Genomic DNA, 21,406 nt, shown 5'->3' with positions numbered 1-21,406 from the left:
AATACATTGTAAGGAAGTTTGGGAAGGGGTATGATCTGTCACCCTCATTGACCACACTAGTGATCACCCTAAACATGATATTCCCGACATTGACCAAGCACTACAAACAAGCATAACAAGTTAGCTTTTTGGGAATACTTGTACACATTTTAGTCCAAAATTCAAGCAAAAAGGAGCATAAACTAGAATAGAATCCCTAGTTATCAGTCCCCAACTCACTCTGAATGGCTTTCTATAAATGGAAGTGAACTAAAAGCCCCTATCTGATATGATGGAAACAGGCACACCGTGCAACCAGAATATATCCCAAATGTAAATCTGAGCCAACCTCTCTGAAGAATAAGTAGTCATCACTGGAATAAAGTGGGCTGACTTGGTCAACCTGTCGACAATGACCTAATCCACTCAGGTATAGGAATATGCTGCAATAGTCCACCTGGCCTCTGGTGCTCATACTTAACCTACTGACAATTCAAACTCCGAGCCACATACTCAACTATGTCTTTCTTCATCCGTTGCCACCAATAATACTGTCTCACGTCATGATACATCTTTGTATCATATGGGTAAATAGAATACCGCGAACTATGTGCCTCCTCTAGAATCCTCTCCCTCAAGCCATCGATATTATGAACACATAGGCGACCCTGGAGCCGCAAGACACCATCCTCGCCAATAGAAACCTCTTTGGCACTACCCTGTAGCACCGTCTCACTAAGAACTGCCAAATGCGGATCCTCAAACTGTCGAGCCTTGATCTGCCCCAAAAGTGAAGACTGAGCAACAACACACGCAAAAACTCGGCTGGGCTCTAAGATGTTAAACCTCACAAGTCTATTAGCCAAGGACTGAATGTCCGAAGCTAATGGCCTCTCCTTTGCTGAAATGAATTCCAAGCTACCCATACTCTCTGCTTTCTTACTCAAGGCATCCGCGACAACATTTGCCTTGCCCGGATAATAAAGAATGGTGATGTCATAATCCTTCGGTAACTCAAGCCATCTACGCTGCTTCAAATTGAGATCCCTCTACTTGAACAAATATTGTAAGCTGCGATGATTAGTGTAAGCCTCACATGACACCCCATACAGATATTGCCTCCATATCTTAAGAGCATGAATAACCACCACCAACTCTAGATCGTGCACAAGATTATTCTTCTCATAAATATTCAGTTGACGCGAAGCATATGCAATAGCTCGCCCCTCCTGCATCAATACACAACCCAAGACAACGCATGAAGAGTCGCAATATACCGTATACATCCCTGAACCGGAAGGCAACACAAGAACTGGTGCTGTAGGCAAAACCGTCTTGAGCTTTTGAAAGCTCGTCTCACAATCATCGGACCAGCGGAAAGGAGTACCCTTTTGGGTAAATCTAGTCAAAGGTGATGCAATAGATGAAAACCCCTGCACGAATCGTTGGTAATAACCTGCTAACCCCAGGAAACTCCAGATCTCGGTCACTAAAGTAGGATGTGGCCAACTCTGAACTGCCTCAATCTTCTTGGGATCCACCTTGATACCCTCTCCTGACACAATATGCCCCAAGAATGTCACTAACTCTAGCCAAAACTCACACTTGGAGAACTAAGCATATAGCTTCTGCTCTCGCAAGGTCTGAAGCACTACTCTCAAATGCTGCTCGTGCTCCCATAGGTTACGTGAGTTTATCAATATGTCGTCAATGAAGACAATGACAAAGGAATCAATATAAGGTCTGAACACCCTGTTCATCAAGTCCATAAATGCCGCTGGGGCATTAGTCAAGCCAAAGGACATCACCAGAAACTCATAATGACCATATTTGGTACGGAAAGCAGTCTTCAGAACATTTGAGTCCCGAATCCTCAACTGATGGTACCCTGATCTCAAGTCAATCTTAGAGAACACCCTAGCACCCTACAACTGGTCGAACAAATCATCAATACGTGGAAACGGGTACTTGTTCTTGATGGCAGCCTTGTTCAACTGGCGGTAATCAATGCACATCCGCATGGTCCCATCCTTTTTCTTTACAAACAACACTAGTGCACCCCGACATATTTCGTCCAACAAACCCTTTTGCCAACAACTCCCCAAGCTGCTCTTTCAACTCTTTCAACTCTTTAGGAGCCATATGGTACAGTTGAATAGACATAGGCTGGGTACCTGGAGCTAAATCAATACAAAAATCAATATCACGATCTAGTAGCATGCCAGGAAGGTCAGAAGGAAACACATCGGCGAACTCCTATACTACCGAAATTGAATCAATCATCGAAGACTATGCGGTGGTGTCCCGAACATATGCTAGATAAGCCAAACACCCATTCTCAACCATATGTCTAGCCTTCAGAAAAGAAATAACCCGACTAGATGTATCAACTGTGGAACCCTTCCACTCCAACTTTGGCAACCCCGGTATTGCTAATGTAACAGTCTTGGCATGGCAATCAAGGACGATGTAATGTGGGGATAATCAATCCATGCCCAGGATGACCTCAAAGTCGATCATATCGAGCAATAAGAGATCTGCTCTAGTCTCGAAACCACAGAATGTGACCACAAATGACCTCTAGATCTGATCCACAACCATAGAATCGCCAACAGGATTGGACACGTGAACATGCGTGCCCAAAGGCTCACGAGGAATAACCAGGAAATGAGCAAATATAGATGACACATATGAATATGTAGACCCTGGATCAAATAGCACTGAAGCATCTCTACCGCAGACGGAAATAATACCTTTGATAATGACATCTGAGGCCAATGCATCTGGTCTGGCCGGAAGGGCATAGAATCTGGCTAGAGCGCCGGCTGACTGGCCTCCACCTGATTGAGCGGCAGCTGGATGACCTTTCCCTACCTGGCCTCCACCTCTAGGAAGGCCTCTACCAGTCTGTCCTCCACCTCTAGGCGGCTGGGCAACCGGTGTTGTAATCATGGGCTGTTAAACCTGCTGTACTGTCTTGACCCGAAGCCTGGGGCAGTACCTCCTCATATGACCCAGATCTCTACACTCGAAACAACCCCGCGGTGCGCCGGCCTACATCCCCAATAGCTGACCCTGATAGCCTATAGACCCACTGGGAGAAGCCTGAATAGTCGGTGGACGGTATGAGCTCTCTGGTATGACACTAAAATAGGGGCGCACTGGAGCACCTCGAGCAGGTGGTGGTGCTGAATATGGGGGCCTGCTAGGCTGACCCCTCCCAAACTGACTTCTACCCTTAGCCGGGGCACCTCTGAACTCTTTGGAGAATCTAGCCCTCTTGTCCTGGTACATATGCTCCCTACCCCTCAGACGGTAGCCCTCAATCCTCCGAGCAATCTCCACCACTAGCTGATAAGGAGTCCCCACTCCACCTCTCTAGCCATGTTGGCCCTAATGCCAGAATGCAACCCTACAACGAACCTCCGCACCCTCTCTACGTCAGTAGGAAGTATCATTAATGCATGGCGGGATAACTCAGAAAACCTCGCCTCATAGTCGGTCACACACATCTGACCCTACTCCAGCTACTCAAACTGATACCGTAGCTTTTCCCTCTCAGAGGGTGGGATATACCTGTCCAGGAATAACTGTGTGAACTGACCCCAAGTGAAGGGAGGAGAACCTGCTGGCCTACCAAAAATATAAGATTGTCACCATCTACGGGCCCTGCTCTCTACCTAGAAAGTCGTGAAGTCAACCCCGTGCTACTCCAATATCCTCATGTTGTGCAGTCTGTCCCTGCACTTATCAATGAAATCCTGGGCATCCTTGTGATGCTCACCCCCGAAGACAGGAGGGTGTAGCCTGGTCCATCTGTCCAATAGCTTCTGCGGATCACCATCCGCAGCTGGTCTAGGATTGGGCACCACTGCAGCAACTGGCTGAGCCCCATCCGCGGTAGTGCACCTGGAGTCTGATACACTACAGCTGCATGACCAGGAGCCTTAGCAGTAGGGGTCTATGCTCCCTCTCCTGCCTGTGATGTAGCTGGATCCACTAGAAATAAACCAGCCTGAGTCATGGTGTCCATGAACTGCATCATACGACCCATGACCTTCTGGAAACCTGATGATTTCATGAAGTCCGCCAGGGTAGGCTCAACTGTAGGCACCTCGCCCTGCTCCTCAATGATAGGATCTCCCGCAGGATCCGTCGGTGGTGTTACTGGAGCAGCTCTAGGACGCCTACGTCCCCTACCTCGGACCGATGCTCTCCCCCGGCCTTTGCCTCGGCCTCTAGCAATGGGGGGAGCAGCTCATCCCGGGTTTGGAACATCTGTCGTGCACGTCCTCTCCATCTGTGAGAGAATAGAAGAGGGAAATTTAGTGCACCAACCACTACACGATAGGAAATGAATAAAGAGTAGTTTCCTAACACCCTATAGCCTCTCAAAAATAAATACATACGTCTCTGTACCGATTCGTAAGACTCTATTAGGTTTGCCCATGACTTGTGAGACCTACGTGAACGTAGTGCTCTGATACCATGTTGTCACGACCCAATTTCATTACGGGTCGTGATGGCGCCCAATACCGTTGTTGTCAGGCAAGCCAACACGGAAATATTAGTGAGTTCTTGTTTCACTTTACTAAAATAGTTACAACAATTTCTTAAATTGAATTTAAAACAAGTGATAATTAGCAACGTACAATAATAGTTATACAACCCAAAAGAATAGTCTACCAATGTATGTGCCAAGACCTGGTGTCACAAGTATATGGGCATCTAGTAGAATATACAAAAGAATAAACCTATCCTACTGTCTGAAATAGAATAGACTGTCAAAAGCAAAGAGAGACTCCATCATGCTGCTGAACGACATAGGAAGGGAGCAGCTCACCATGGAATCTCGGTCTACGATCAAGAATGCGCACCAGACTGGTAGCTAGATGTACTTGCCTCAGATCCTATACAATTAAGTACAGAAGCGTAGTATGAGTATATAAACAATATGTACCCAGCAAGTATCCAGTCTAACCTCGAAGAAGTAGTGACGAGGGGTCGACTATACACTTACTAAGGACAATACCAATAATGATTAAAGATTTCACTAAGCATGGATAACCTGGGCATAATAGCAAGCTTAGAGTTTGCAGAGAACAATATATCAGTTTCAGTCATGTCTTATAATAATTTCACTTTAAGGCATTAACAGAGTAAGTCATGAATAAGATTTCACATAAATACCATGCACACATTTTGCCGAGGTCGTACGACCCAATCCAACATAAAAGAAACTGTGCACTGCTAGAGGGACGAATGGCGCGAACCATAGATGCCTCTATTTCTACCGAGGCGATCGACCCGATCCACAAATATCAATTATCATCAAGAAAGCACATAAAGGCACATTCATAGTCAAATAAATTCATACAAGTGTTCAAGCAAATGCATGCATTCACATACATTTATTTCCAATCCATAACATGTCCTAAGTGATCTCATTAGCATGAAAGGATATAAACATTTACAAATATAGCATGATACGGGTCCTAAACTACCCGGACAATTAACATAATAGTAGCCGCGCATGGACTCTTGTCACCTTGTGCGTACATAGCCCCACAATTAGGAGCACATAATCAGTTAACTCACCTATGGGAAAAATTCCCTCTTACAAGGTTAGAAAGGAGACTCACCTCGCTCCAAAGCGTACTTCCAATATCAAAACGTGCTCAAACCATCAATTTGGAGCCGAACGATCCAAAACTAATTAAACAAGGTAGGAACTAGTCAATACAAGATCAAAAGTTCACATTCTAACTATTAAAGTAACTTCCCAATGCTAAACACAAGTTTCCTAAAATCCGTCCCCGGGCCGACATGCCCGGAATCCGGAAATTTTTGAAGAAAGTTATTCTCTATAACCTAAGGATCAAGAATACATGATTTCTACTTTATTCTATGACAAATTTCGTGGTAAATCTTGTTTTTATCAAAACCCTAGTTTTACTTTAATCCCATGATTTTTCACTAATCTTTGTGTGTTAATCTACCCAAAACCCAAGTATTAAACTCACAATGAGTAGAAATAACTTACCTCAAGATGCTAGGTGAAAATCTTCTCTCAAGAGCCCCAAAATCGCCCAACTTATGAGTGGAAATGAGCCAAAAATAGCTAACACCCGCAATAAATGAAGGTCACTGCTTCAGTGATTTCCGCATCTGCGGTCGTGGGCTGCACCTACGCCCACCGCATCTGCGGAAAAGTGTTCGCTTCTGCGGAACTTTAGTTGGGCCGCTTTTGCGGGAAGCAAACCGCTTCTGCAGCTCCGCTTATGCGGAAGATTAGTCGCTTCTGCGGCTTTTGGCTTCGCTTGCGTTGGCCGTTTCTACTAGAGCACGACCGCTTCTGCGGTCTCGCACTTGTGGCTGACCAACCGTAGGTGCAGTTATGACAGAAGAGTGGAGCTCCAACTCCTTTCCAAATTTTCCAACATCACTCGAGCCTCGTCCGATTGACGCCCAGGGCCCTTGGGCCCCTCCCAAACATACCAACAAGTTTGAAATCATAAAACGGACTCCCTCGGAACGCCCGAAACAATGCTAAATCTAAGAATCACCCCCTAAAACCAATTGAATCAAACTTATGAACTTCAAATTCTTCAATTTACTTCAAATGCGACAAAACTCACTTACACTACTCGGATTGACACTAATTTTTGTGTGCAAGTCTTAAATGGCAATATGAAACTATTCCTGGTCTCGGAAATCTGTTTGGACCTCGATAACACAAAAACCTGCTCCAAACCAAATATTTAAGAACTTCAAAATCTTTAAGGAATCAACTTTCACTATTAGGCACCAAAATACTCCCGGGTCATCCAAAACCCGATCCGGACATACGCCCAAGTTCGAAATCATCATAGGAACCTGTTGAAATATTCAAATCCGGATTCTGAGGTCTTTTAATCGAAATATTGACCGAAGTCAAACTTAGCCTTTTAAGCCAACCGTGAGGAACCAAGTTTTCCGATTTCAATCCAAACTCTTCCAAATCCTGAACCAACCATTCCCGCAAGTCATAAATCAGTAAAAGCAAGTACGAGAAGTCTTATCTAGGGGAACGAGGTTCTAAAAAGCAAAACAACCAGTCGGGTCATTACAATCTTGCCCAAATTCGAGCTCTCAAACTCAAGTTTTGATAAAAATGGCTAACCCTCATTTTGAAAAGTTCCCAGTGAATCCTTCTTCGCGAACGCGGCCACTCTCTTGCGTTCGCGTATAACAAAATTCCACCGACTCTTTCGCGAACGCGAGGGTCCAGTCGCGAATGCATACCTTTAGATCCCAGATGCTTCACTGCGAACGTGACACATACTACTCGAATGCGTTGACCAAATGGCTGGGGTCCCCAACTACCTCACTTCTTCTACGCGAATGCGTTCTACTCCCCGTGTCCGCAGTGCTTCCACTGACTATACTTTCGCGAATGCGGGCACCTTTTTCGGGAATGCGAAGAACAAAATTGAGTCGTCCTCCCAGATGCCTTTGCAAACGCGAGACTTACTCGCGAACGCGATGAAGAAAATCTCTGCAACAAAATACAAGAAAATCTGCCAACTTCCAAAGTCCAAAAATGATCCGTTAAGCACCTGAAACTGACCCGAGGCCCCTTGGACCTCAACCAAAACATACCAACCAATTCCAAAACACCGTACGAACTTAGTCATATTGACCCCAAATTTTGCACACAAGTCATATTCAACCTTACGAACCTATTCCAACTTTTGTAATTGAAACCCGACCTCAATATAAAAAATTTCACTATTGGTCCAAATCTCCAAAAATTCAACTTTTGTTGTTTCAAGCCTAAATGAGCTACGGACCTCTAAAACACAATCTGGACACGCCCCTAAGCCCAAAATCACCCAATGGAGCTAACGAAATTGACAGAACTCCATTCAAGAGTCGTTTTCACATAGTTCCAACTACGGTCCAAATCCTAAGGCTTAAACCACCATTTAGGGACTAATTGTCCCAAAACACTCCAAAAACCAAAATGAAACCTCTCGACAAGTCATAATAGAAGAAAATAGATATGGGAAAGTTGTTAATAGGGGATCGGGGCTATAACTCTAAAAATGACCGGCCGTGTCGTTACATCCTCCCCCTCTTATAATAATCGTTCGTTCCCAAACGAACATAGAGACATACCTGAAGTGGTGAAAAGATGAGGATAATGGTTGCGTATATCCTACTCAGTCTCCCAAGTTGCCTCCTCGACCGACTGACCCCTTTACTGAATTTTTACTGATGCATTGTTCTTGAGCTCACCTTTCGAACCTACCTGTCCAAAATGGCCACTGGCTCCTCAACACAGGATAGTTCCTTGTCCAACTAGACTGAGTTGAAATCCAACACATGAGACGGATCGTCGTGATACCTCTGGAGAATCGAAACATGAAATACTGGATGAACTCTTGCTAGGCTAGGAGGTAAGGCAAGCTCATAAGCAACCTCCCCAACTCGCCGCAACACCTTAAAGGGACCAATAAACCTTAGGCTCAGCTTGCTCCTCTTTCCGAACCTCATAATGCCTTTTATAGGCGAAACCCAGAGTAAGACCCGCTCTCCCACCATGAATGCAACATCGCGAACCTTCCGGTCCGCATAACTCTTCTGTCTGGACTATGCTGTGCAAAGTCTAACCTTCTCCAAGGATATTGAACCAAGTCTGTGCCTAATAATCTAGCCTCGCCTGGCTCGAACCAACCCATTGGGGACCAACACCGCCTACCATACAAATCCTCATACGGTGCAATTTAAATGATGGACCGATAACTGTTGTTGTAGGCAAACTTCGCAAGTGGAAAAAACTGATCCTAAGAACCCCTAAACTCTATCACACACGCACAGAGCATATCCTGAACAATCTAAATAGTGCGCTCGGACTGCCCGTCCGTCTGAGCTAAAATGTTGTGCTCAACTCCACCCGAGTACCTAACTCCTGTTGTATGGCCCTCCATAACTGTAATGTAAACTGCGTACCCCAATCCGAGATGATAGATATCGGCATGCCATGAAGTCTGACAATCTCACAGATATGAGCCAGCTACTCGGAAGAATAGGTGGTCATCACAGGAAGAAAATGAGCTGACTTGGTCAGCCTATCCACAATCACCTATACTGCATCAAACTTCCGCTTAGTCCGTGGGAGTCCAACAACGGAATTCATAGTGATCCGCTCCCATTTCCACTATAGAATTTCTAACTTCTGAAGCAAGCCACCCGCTCGATGATGCTCATACTTCACTTGCTGGCAATTTAGACATCGGGACGCGAGGGGACAAGGGAGTTTTTTCCAATTAAAGGACAATCGAAACGGGATTTGTTTATTTATTTCAGAGTCGCCACTTGGGAGATTTTAGGGTGTCCCAAGTCACCAATTTTAATCCCGAATCGAGGAAAAGAATGACTCCATATTACAGTCTGCGTACCAGAAATCCGGATAAGGAATTCTGTTAACCCGGGAGAAGGTGTTAGGCATTCCCGAGTTCCGTGGTTCTAGCACGGTCGCTCAACTGTTATATTCGGCTTGATTATCTGATTTTATACAAATATGAACTTATGTGCAAAATTTTATCTTTTTACCGCTTTCTTACTTATTGTTATTATTTTACGAGAATTGCAACGTCGTGGAAACATATCTCGAACCACGTTACATCAATGCACCCGTAGTTGTTTGGCATATCTCGACTCGGTTGAGATTTGGATTTGGGTCACATAAATGTGCACCCGAGTTAAGGAAAATAACATTATTAAATACGCGCCTAAAACAACTAGCGTATCATTTACTTTGGGTAGGGCCGTGGAATTTCACTAAACGGCCTGTCCCGAATTCTAAGTATTTTAATAGTTACGTTTAGAGGGCCCCGTAGCTTGTGCATTTTTTGTGTGTCGAGGCTCGTCTCATTTTTATTAAAGGCAAGCCTAAAAACAACTATGATTATCTACTTTATTCGCCTCTAAAAATCCTAATTTATTCACTAAGATCTTAAAGTCATTATAATCGGGTTACATAAAATGTACCCCCGAATTTTAGGCATTGTAACCATGTCACGGGAATTGTACCTATAATCACGACGATGGCTTAACTACGTGCATAAAGCAACTACGAGAGTTAAAGGCGTTCTTCTACATTATTTAACCTTCCAAAAGGCATACCACGATGATGAACACAAACGACAGACGACAAAATATGGAATTAAACAATCCATTAAATAGACATAGATACCATTCAACAAAACTAACAAATCCATATCTAAATATCATAACAGCATACTACAATTTACAAGCCAACACTTATAAGGAGAAACATTAAAGATTTCTTATTGTTCTAATTCTTCTTTTAGTCTACTGGATCTAAAAGGAAAATGTAAATCAGTTGCGAACAACGATTAAAACATACTATGTGAACAAATTTAGACAACACATGAGAAGACTCTAGAAAAAGGAAATAACAGTAGTGAGAATGCACCTGAAGTAGGTATTTTGATTTCTCAAAGTGTTCAACTGCTACACGAGCAAACCCAAAACTGTGGCTGCAACGGGAACTCGAACCTGACCGGAACCACGAACAACGACTGGCCAACGACGAACTCGAACGGACCTCACCCCGGACAGAACTTCTGGGAGATTTTTGAACATGTTTTAGTTAGGTTTCAGCTTGTGCGTATGTGTGTTTTCTTGGTCAGTCATGGTAATGAGGGAGAGTCGTTCATGGATGGACGTTGCAGGCAGTCGTTTGGATGTGGGGGTGGCGACTGGATGGTTGCCTTGGTACGGTGTTACGGGTTCATTGCTGGGAATACAAGGGGTCGTTTGGAAAGTGGTGTTTGGTGGTGGTGTTTGGACGTGAGGCTGGTGGGTTGTTGATGGAGAAGAACGTGAAGCATCAGCAATGGTCGTCAGAACTGGTGGTCGACGAAGGAGAAGAAGTGGTTCCGACGAGGGGGGGGAGGGTTGCGGACGTGAGGATGGTGAAGCTGGTGGCGACAGTAAGGTCGAGGGGGCAGTGACGACGATGGTGAATGAGCTGGGTTGTTGGGTCGTCGACTGGAAAATGACGACGAGCAGGAGCTCGCTGGCTGGGGGGATAGGGTGGTGCGACTGGTTTTTGGTTACGACGGGAAGGTGACGCAGAAGCAGCTGCGACGAGCAGCTGGGGACGAGGGTGATGGGGCTGACTATGGTGGTTTCTGGAGGTGTTCGCTGGTGGTTCAGGCGTCGGGGGGTTGGAAGCTGGTGGTTTTGGGTAGGGTTTTCTGGTTTTGTTTGGACGGGAGGGCGTGGACTACTGGTTTTTTTTTCCGGCCAGTTATGTGGGTTCGACGGGTCTGTTGAGAGATAGGGTGGTTGATGGTGGTCGGGGGACAGAGAGAGAGCTGGGGCGACAGTGGTTTGTTAGGGTTTTTTAGGTGGTTTTTAGATGAGGGCTTCTAGGGTTTTTTGTTCTTCCTTAGGAAGAAGAAGATGAACAGTGCACGAGCATCTCCCCTCAAAAATCTGTCCAACTCCACTTAAAATCTCCTTGTCCGTGTATTTTGTACCCCTTTTGCCAAGAAAAATGGACCCCACGCGTGTAGGGGTCCAAGATTTGTGTCCCCCATGCGCGGTGGGGTTCCCCGTGTGTCGTGTTCCGTCCGTGTTCCCCACGCGTGTCCCCCAGGTGTGGTGGACTCGGATTATTATGGGCTAGGCCCGAAAATTAGGCCTAAAAACGGGTAGTTTGAACCCGAATATTATTATTTTGCCCGGACCTGAGATTAATAACACGACGTTGCTCAATTAATCCTATGTAAGTAAAATAACTACCAAAATAAGACTAATATTTAAAACAAAGCTATATCTTTTTTAATATTTTTCAAGATTAAAATAGCTACAAAGTATTAATAAAACTATTTTTTTGTAATTTTTGTTTTTATATAAAGATAAAAATATAAAGTAATATTTTTGTATTTTTTTCAAAAATTAAAATGACTACAAAACATTAATAGAACTATATTTTTTGGTAATTTTCGAAATTATATAAAGTACAAAATTAAGGTACAGTTTTTTTGTATTTTTTCAAGTTTATGAGAAATACATAAACTAAAATTCATATATATATTTTTTGTAATTTTTTTTTGCGACGAAATAATGTAAAATAGTTAAAATAGCTATATTAGACCCAATTTCAAATATTCACGCTAAAAATATGAAAATTCTCGGGGAGGGTCAAATATCACGTGTCTACACCTTTTACTAGCCATGTGTACGATAACGTATTTGCAGACTTGTTGAGACTCTTGATGGTTTTGACAATTTAATTTGTTACTTTTTTTATTCAGAGTATCGTGATGTTTAGATATTTTATTCTTCTCATCGGGCCAACACACGATCCAAGTTTTGCAAGCAATCATCAAAGGAGTCCCCAACCACACTAAAATCATCCATGAAGACCTCCAATATGTCCTCCACCATGTCGGTGAAGATTGCCATCATACATCGTTGGAAGGTCGCCGGTGCATTACATAATCCAAATGGCATTCGAGAGAAGGAGAATGTGCCAAAAGGACATGTGAAGGTTGTCTTTTCTTGGTCTTCCGGGGCAATGAGAATTTGTTTATAGCCTGAATACCCATCCAGAAAACAATAGAAAGCCCGGCCCGCAAAACGATCAAGCATTTGGTCCAAGAACGGCGATGGGAAATGATTCTTTCTAGTCACCTTATTCAACTTCTGGTAGTCCATGCATACCCTCCAACCCATCACAGTACGAGTCGGAATAAGTTCATTGTTGTCATTGGTCACCACCGTCATTCCTCCCTTCTTTGGCACACATTGTACTGGAGAAGTCCACGAACTGTCAGAAATTGGATACACCACACCGGCGTCAAGCCACTTGATGACTTCCTTTTTGACCACCTCTTGCATGGCCTCATTGAGTCTCCTTTGATGTTCAAGAGACGACCTAGCATCCTCCTCCAATATTATCTTGTGCATGCAAAACGCGGGGCTAATACCCCGAATATCCGCTAAGGTCCATCCAATCGCCCGCTTGCGCTTTTGAAGAACCGCCAAAGTGGCGACAACCTGCACGTTAGTCAAGCAAGAGGAAAGAATAATCGGCAAAGTGAAATTAGGACAAAGAAATTCATACCTGAGGTGAGAAGGAAGTGGTTTCAACTCCAACACCGGTGGCTCCTCAATAGATGGCTTGGTGGGTGGAGTTTTGCGGCTTTCAAGATCAAGAGATAACTTTCTCGGTTCATAAGAATACGAGCCCATGCCATGTAATGCGTTCACACACTCCACCCTTCTAGCATCATCATCAACATCCATGTTCAATAGCAAGGCCTCAAGTGGGTCCTCAACATTTGCCATTGCGCTTGTGTCATCCACTATCACCGCCGTGACAATATCAACAAACGAGCACACCTCGGTGCTATTTGGTTGCCTCATTGATTTGCATACATGGAACACCACCTTTTCATCACCAACACGGAAAGTCAATTCTCCCACTTTCACATCAACCAAGGCCTTCCCCGTAGCTAGGAAGGGCCTTCCAAGAATGATAGGCACCTCGAAATCCACTTCGCAATCCAAGATCACGAAATCGGCCGGCAATATGAACTTATCAACACGAACAAGGACATCATCAATAATTCCCAAAGGCCGCTTCATTGACCGGTCCGCCATTTGAAGCCTCATAGAAGTTGGACGAGGTTGTCCGATTCCCAAGGTCTTGAAGACCGAATATGGCATTAAATTGATACTTGCCCCCAAGTCACAAAGGGCTTTTGCAAAGTCGGCACTTCCAATGGTACATGGGATAGTGAATGCACCGGGATCCTCAAGTTTCGGAGCCATAGAATGCACAATTGCGCTCACTTGATGGGTCATCTTGATTGTCTCACACTCCATTGATCTCTTTTTTGTAACTAAATCTTTCATGAACTTTGCGTATCCCAGCATTTGCTCGAGTGCTTCCACCAAAGGCACGTTGATAGTCAAACTCTTCATCATTTCAATGAATTTTTTAAATTGGTTGTCACCCTTTTGCTTGGCCAACCGTTGAGGATAGGGTGGAGGAGGTCTAGGCAAGGGTGCCTTGGCTTTTAGCACCACCGGTTTGGGCATATCAATGACGTGTTCCCTAGACGGGTTCACGGCCTCTTGAGTCTCCTCCTCACCTTCATCAATTTCAATTCTCACATCATCACTTGCACTTTGTTCAACAACATCCTCAACTACCAACGGGATCTCATCATTTCATAACTCATCTTCATCTACCGCAACTTGGTTTCCTCTTGAGGCATGCACATCACCGCCTCTTCCACTTCGCGTTGTCACTACCATCACATGATTATTGTGCCCACCCTTGGGGTTTACTACCGTATCACTTGGTAGATCACCCTTTGGGCCAGTATTTAAAGACTGAGAGATTTGGCCTAATTGCACTTCCAAGTTCCGGATAGATGTGTTATGCGAAGCTAATTGGGCCTCAGAATCTTGGTTCTTTTTCATCATTTGCTCGAACATGCTTTCAATTCTCCCCATCTCGCTTCCGGACGAACTCGGACCTTGAGAAGGAAAAGGAGGCGGGTTATTGGGTTGTTGATACATTGGGGGCCTTTGTAAGCCTTGCCCCCTATTACCTTGTCCACCATTGTTGTTCCAACCACCTTGACCACTATTGTTGTTGTTCCAATTGTTGTTCCCGTTCCAATTACCTTGATTCCCCGAATTATTGTTCCCCCAATTGCCTCCTTAATTGTTGTTGTAATTCCAATTGCCACCTTGTTGATTGCCCCAATTACCTTGGGGTCTCCATTGTTGATTCCCTTGATTACCTCTATTCCCTTGATAGTTGTTGACATATTGGACTTCCTCACTTTGGTCATCAAAACCTTCATTCGAATATCCACTACCATCATTGTTGTTGTCATATTGTTCACAATTACCTTGAGGTTGTTGTCCTCTTTGCCTCCTTTTCAACATAGAAACACCTTCCATTGCGTTGACTTGGTGCGGGTTTTGGACTTGTTGCAATTGCGCCTTTGCCAATTGATTCATAGTTGTTGTAAGCTCGGCTATAGCTTGTCCATGATCGTGCAATTCCTTGTGCAAATGGATGACCGTGGGGTCACCTTGGGGAACGTTTACTCGGCTTTGCCATGCCTAAGAGATGTCGGCCATTTCATCAAGTACATCACATGCCTCTTGGTAAGAAAGTTTCATAAAGTTCCCTCCGGCCAATTGGTTCACAATGCATTGATTTGTGGTGTTGATGCCCCGATAAAAGGTTTGTTGAATCATAGCTTCGGTCATGTCGTTATTAGGTCACTCTTTCACCATTGTTCTATATCTTTCCCATATCTCATGCAAAGGTTCCGTTGGCTCTTGCTTGAAAGCTAAAATTTCATCCCGAAGAGCTGCCATATGACTTGGAGAGAAGAACTTGGCAATAAATTTGTCCGCCAATTCATCCCATGTTGTAATAGAATGATTGTGGAGCCTTTCTAACCAATCCAATGCTTTACCCCGAATAGAAAACGGGAAAAGCCTCAATCTCAACGCATCCTCGGACACGTTTGTCTGCTTGCTACCCCAACATGTATCCACGAACCCCTTAAAGTGCTTGTAGGCATTTTGATTGGAGGCACCCATGAAATAACCTCTTTGCTCAAGCAAGGTCAGCATAACATTTGTGATTTGAAAGTTACCCGCCCGGATTCGGGGAGGAACAATAGCACTGGCGTATCCTTGATTTGGTAGAACTCTGGGAACCACTCTCGGCGGTGCCGGAGGAGGGTCTGGAATGTTGTTGTTCTCATTTGCATTTATTTTGACATGCCGGCCTCTCCGTGGGAGTTGAGGTAAGACCTCATCTTGTTCTAGATCCTCTACCTCCTCCCCCGCTATCACATTGCCGAGAGGGTCATTTGCATTAAGAGACATTGTACCTGATTGATCGACACAAACAAAGTCAGTAAATAAGAAGGAAAGAGAAGCAAAACACAATACTAGCTACCCAAATAGTCAACACCGTAAAGCTCCCCGGCAACGACGCCAAAAAGTGATCGCAGCGGACTCAACCTAAGGAAGAGTGGGCGCTAATACTTTTACCCAATAGCGGTATCGGGGTCAATTTTCCACAGGGAGCTTCAATTTGGAGTTGAGTGTTTGTATGGTCTAGGACTATGTTTTAGCTCCTAATTGATCTTCTAACATTTTTGGTTTTCTTTTGATTATCAACTACAATTTATCAACTACAAGTTTAAAGCTAAGTTAGGCTAAGATATAGATTCTAAGTTGTATGCAATATAGAGAAAGGCACTAGGGTCGTGGCATGTACCTAGGTGGTCAACTAACGGGTAGAGATTCCTAATGCAAGAATGATGAATATGGGACTTATGCTATAACCGTTGCACTTTTGCACCCACTCTCACACCTCTCGGTAGAGAGAGTGATTTTGCCCAATTGACTCTCTCGAGACCAATTGGGTAGGCCAATTTGCCCAAGCAACTTATGGTTCAAGTTGGGTAATTACTCTCTCGAGGTTTAACCCGTTAATTGGGACTACCATTCTCATGGGTCCATCCCAATTCCTTGTTGGAATTAATCTTGGGGTCATAGACTCTCTTTCTCAAGAAGAGTCAAGACTCACTAAGCTAGACTTAGTGTTTGCAACCACCAAATCTTAATGAAAACATAAGATTAATCCAAATAACAAATACCCAACATCATTCATGCACTAAACAATCACACCCATTAATTACCCACACTAGGGTTGAGCCACAACCCTAGCTAATGGGTTTAGCTAGACATAATAGAAATAGAAATTGAAGAAATAGTAGATGAAATTGACATAATAATTAATTACAATGTTAATCTACTCAAATCCACGTTAATACTAGAAGAAATTGCCCAAAATAGGCCAAAACCATGTAGTCTCGAGTTCAGCTCCTATAAAAAACCAAAACTAAAAAAACTAATCCTAAAAAGTAAAATGTTCTATTTATACTACACAGGAAAAACTGGACAAAAATACCCCTGAGGGTCGGGCGCGGACCGCGCACAAATGATGCGCGGCCGCGTAGGGTTTTGGGTCTTCATATCTTGCTTCTGGCACTGGGGACGCGGACCGCACAAATGTGACGCGCGACCGTGTGAACTTCATCCACGCGGACCGCACTAATTAGGTGTGCGGCCGCGTGGGCTTTTTCCTTGAATGATTGGGTTTCTGACACTCTTAGGCGCGGACCGCGTGAAAAGGGGCGCGGACCGCGCATCTTGACTTAAAAATGGCATGGCCTCTGAACTTTCCTGTGCGACCGCGTGACAAAACAGTGCGGACTGCACAGGTCATTTTGTTCCCCCTTTCAGTTGTCTTTTGACACTTGGCAGATTTCACTCCTTTTTGAGCCGATCATTGGTATTTGTCATCTTGTCGTTCAAACCTGCAATCAAGCGCAACTTGTAAGCATTTTGGGACAAATTTATAGCAGTTAATGCACAAAGCTTAGGTAAGAATGGGTATAAAACATGTAAAAATCACAGTTATCACGTATGAGCGCTCAGTATTAGATGTGCCTTGATGGCTTGTAATTCCCCGGTCTAAGGGCGAGACGTAATCGCTGTGAGTTTGATGTTAGGCCAGTCTGGAGGACTTGAGGCTGGATCCTTGCCTAAGGCTTGAGCACCGAAGTGCTGATAGTGTGAGCAAGAGTTTTGAAATTATATGTCAGGTATTGTCCCTATTAGTGGGAATGATGGTTGGATAGCCACGTGAGGAGTATGTTAGTACTGCGAGGCGTATGTATATGATTTGGAACCTACAGAAGGGTCTGATGAATGATGGAAGAACTAATAGATGCTTGAAGTCCATCGTGATTCAAGTTATAGCCCGAGTTATGGGCGTGTGAAGAATCTTTTCATGTCTCCTAGTTGGGAGTGAAGTAAATTTCATGTTGCGGTATGAGTACAGACTCAGGAAGATCAAGTGACGCTTATGGCGGTGGAAAGTATGCAGAAATGTTAGTTGAAGGCAAAGCAAGTGGGTCATCTCCTGCGGGGTGTTCTAAAGTTGTGTTATCTTTATGTTATCTATTAGAAGACCTCAATGGCAAGTGAATAAAATGTGTTGAAATCTAAATTGGATCGCCTAGGGAGTGGGCTTAACTATTGTGTGAGTGAATGCGAGATTTGCAGAAGAGTTAAATTTTTTAAATGATTTGTGTTTCCACAAGCTTATGAAGGACCAAGTTTAATCTCACTTTGTTATTGAGGCAACAATGGAGTATATGAGTTATGAGTATAGTATGTTGTGATCTATGGCTTCGAGCCAAGTTGGGGAGCTTGCTATTGGTTAGCGGATTGTGCGGTTATGTACTATATTATTTCTGATTTGATACATGCTGGTGAATCAGTTCTGGTTGTGGAAATTGGGCCGAGAATGGCACGAGTGAAGGAAATTTTTTGACAAGATGTCATGAGCTCGGATGAGCAGGAGATAAGTTTAGATGTTTACGGTAAGTTGGTATTGTCTTCAGCGTTACCTAAGATCAGTGTTTTGTAAAAAAAAAAAGGTTTTGCGTCCTAGTTAATAATTCTTGATCACTTTTTAGCGTTAGTGCGACCGGTGGTTTGGATGTACGCTCCAGATATTGTTGTGGTAGGTTGTGGGAGTGTGTCCCACGAGAAGATTATATAAGTGTGGCATGTGATCACTTGATTGATTAAAGAAGTAAACCAAGTATGAAGTTTGCAACAGTGTGATGTTGAGTATAGTTTTCTATATGCTATTTTGTATGCCTTGCTTCCTGTTTTCTAAGGAAAGTTCATATTAGTGCGTGAGATTGGTAATTCCTTCCAGAGTTCATTTTCTTTTTATGTATCGCGTTCGAATTGGTAGCCTATTGGCATATTGGGGCATCATATGCGGTTTTTGATTATGTCTGGGGTGGCTTATTGCCTGAGCAGTTCGTAATGGGTGAGACGAGATCATTGAATTCAAGATCAGTGCAATCTAAGTATATGAAGTAAATTAAGGGGTTAAGACCATTGTTTGGTTCAGAATGAGGTGATAGTTCTTGCCAGAAGTATAGACCCAATGAATTATTGGTTCGGCGGTGTTATGAATTTATACAGATCTCATCCGTCGTATTGGTATTGTATGAATTTGAACAAGACCTATGTATGTCATGCAGAGCATGGGATGTGTAATGATTTTTTTTCTAGATGGGATCAATGGAAGTTCTTGACTAGTTGAGTACGTAAACGTTCATGGTTCGGAAAGGAGGTGAAGTCCTCATGTTACCTTAGGATTGTATGGTATATGCGATATGTTGTGAAGGATTGAGATTTGCGTGTGTAAGGTTACAGTTCAGTTCTGAATGGAAATTCACAACATTCTTAGGCGGTACGGGCAGCTTTAGGTGATTAGAGAAATGAGCTTCAGATGATTAGGGTGAATGATCTTCAGATGATTAAGGAAATGGTATTGCTAATTGGAAGTGATTTGATGAGAGTATATGTCTCAGAAAAAGGTAATGTGATTAAACTGATGATATTTCGGTAGTATTGCGGCATGTTCTTGGTGGATCCACTGGTGGTATTCGGGTTTGCTTGGTAGCACAAGAAAATTTTAAGTATCTGTCGTGTAATGATTGGGTATCAAAGGTGTGCATGTATTCACACAGTGGAAACTGGAATCAGGTATGATGATTTGTGTGCCATATGGAGTTGGAGACTAGGAGTTCTCATGTATAGGCTAGGTTGTGGTGGTGGATCGTGGGTATTCGGTACCGTTTAGCGGCAATCGGGATTTGGAGGCTCGAGTGGATCTATGTTTGCTGGTATGTTAGATTTTGGATGTGATGTCAGAATTCAGACTAGTTGTCTTAGTGTTGAGTGACTCTGAACTATCGCGCTACGGGCAACACTGAAAATGCCACAGGTTGAGTGATGAAGTGCATTGGATTATGTTCTAGCAGAGTGGTTTATATTTCAAAGGACCAGCAGATGGTTGGGAAGGATTTCTTTCTTAATTGGGCATTAGTGATGGATGTCAGTGCAAAGGTTGCTATCATTAATTCAGTTCCGGTGTTGGGGGACTTTTTAGATGAGTTTCATATGGCTAGGCATGTCGCCGAGCGAGGTGGTTGATTTTGGTATTAATTTGGTGCCGGGCACCGGATCGTCTGGCTCCGATAGGAGTTGTAGTAGTGGAAGTCGAGCGGGATGAGTAATTGGGTGTTGCTCGGTGAATAACGTACCGGTTATATTCTATCAGGTCTGCGTGGTGTGTGTTATTTGTTTCACCATGGGTGTAATGATTTGCTTTGGCTCCAGACATCAATTGAGCATGGGTGTCGATTTCAAGCATAGTAACTTGAGGTGTTTCCTGTGGAGTAGTATTTGGATAGGAACGCGCGTTGCAGCAAAGCTGTGTGGAAACATGACATTGCGGGTCAAACTTGTGTGTCCTGTTTCTATGATGTGAGACAGGGTCTCAGCCTTGTGTTGTGGCAGTACTGGTGAGTTTGAGGTACAGCTCTCTCAGTGGAGTCATTTTCATGAATTGAGTATGTTCGGACCGTTTCTTATTGGTGCACGTATTATGCAAGTTGTGGCTTAGGCATGTATTGATGTGTCATGTCACCAAATAGTGTGTTTGGTCAGAAGAGATTGTTGAAATCATTAATGAATACGAATGGATTCGATTTCAGTATGTGTAATGGGTAAATATTGAGGTTCAGTTCAAAATTTGCTATGGTAATTACCAGGAGAGAAATGACTTCATGAATGGTTGACATAGGAAATGGTTATGATTTATTGCGTGTTTCCTTTATCATTGGCAGTATGTGAAAGTGTTGGAATGAGGCTTTAGTTGTTAAGAGGTTTCCTATCGATATTCGATTATTATGTGCAGCTACTGTGAATAGAAATTATCGTTTCGAGTGTTTGAGTTATGTGGTATATCAGATAATTGCACCTGATGTTGCAGGTATGAGTTATTACAGCTGGTTCGGGCTTATTCTGAGTATGGATGTGAAGTTCTAATCTTGTGTATGATTTCGGAAGGTGCAATGTGGTTCTATGGTTTATGGACTAGATGGATTGAGAAATTTCATCTATGTTGTGTTATCGTACCTATGCGAGATGGGGTAGTGTGGGATCAACCACGGGTATATTCTTGGTAAGGTCGTTCAGCTATTGGTTGGCTTCTAGGACAACTATGGGTACGCTCGAGGACGAGCGTTTGTTTAAGTTGGGGAGGATGTGACGACCCGACCCGTCGTCTAGTGAGTTACCGCCCCATTTCCCCTATTTCCTATTTCTTTATACTTCATTATCAGTGTTGGGTGTGAACGAGTTGATTCGGAACGATTTTGAAAGTAATTGAGACACTTAGTCTCTTTTAAGAAGGCTTAAG

General features: G+C 43.7%; 1 protein-coding gene across 1 annotated transcript; it reads right to left on the bottom strand.

The window, feature by feature from the left end:
• Positions 1-249: 249 nt before the first annotated feature.
• On the bottom strand, positions 250-905 carry LOC138873036 (uncharacterized). The gene is made up of 2 exons (XM_070151466.1): positions 493-905; positions 250-382 (listed from the first exon to the last, which is right to left on the bottom strand). Exons 1-2 carry the CDS (start codon positions 903-905, stop codon positions 250-252), a joined length of 546 nt encoding a protein of 181 aa, XP_070007567.1.
• Between the last annotated feature and the right edge of the window lie 20,501 nt (positions 906-21,406).

The sequence above is a fragment of the Nicotiana sylvestris genome, chromosome 7 (genome assembly GCF_000393655.2).
Source record: "Nicotiana sylvestris chromosome 7, ASM39365v2, whole genome shotgun sequence".
NCBI classification, from domain to species: domain Eukaryota; kingdom Viridiplantae; phylum Streptophyta; class Magnoliopsida; order Solanales; family Solanaceae; genus Nicotiana; species Nicotiana sylvestris.
Note: the sequence above shows the minus strand (reverse complement) of the source record. Positions and strands in the feature narration are given on the sequence as shown.

Bases quoted from the DNA above. Each gene is read 5' to 3' on its own strand.
- LOC138873036 (XM_070151466.1), bottom strand. From the start codon at position 905: ATGGGTAGCTTGGAATTCATTTCAGCAAAGGAGAGGCCATTAGCTTCG. The intron at 383-492 runs GTATGTGGCTCG...CATTGTCGACAG, and splicing joins ATGAAGAAAGACATAGTTGA to GTTGACCAAGTCAGCCCACT.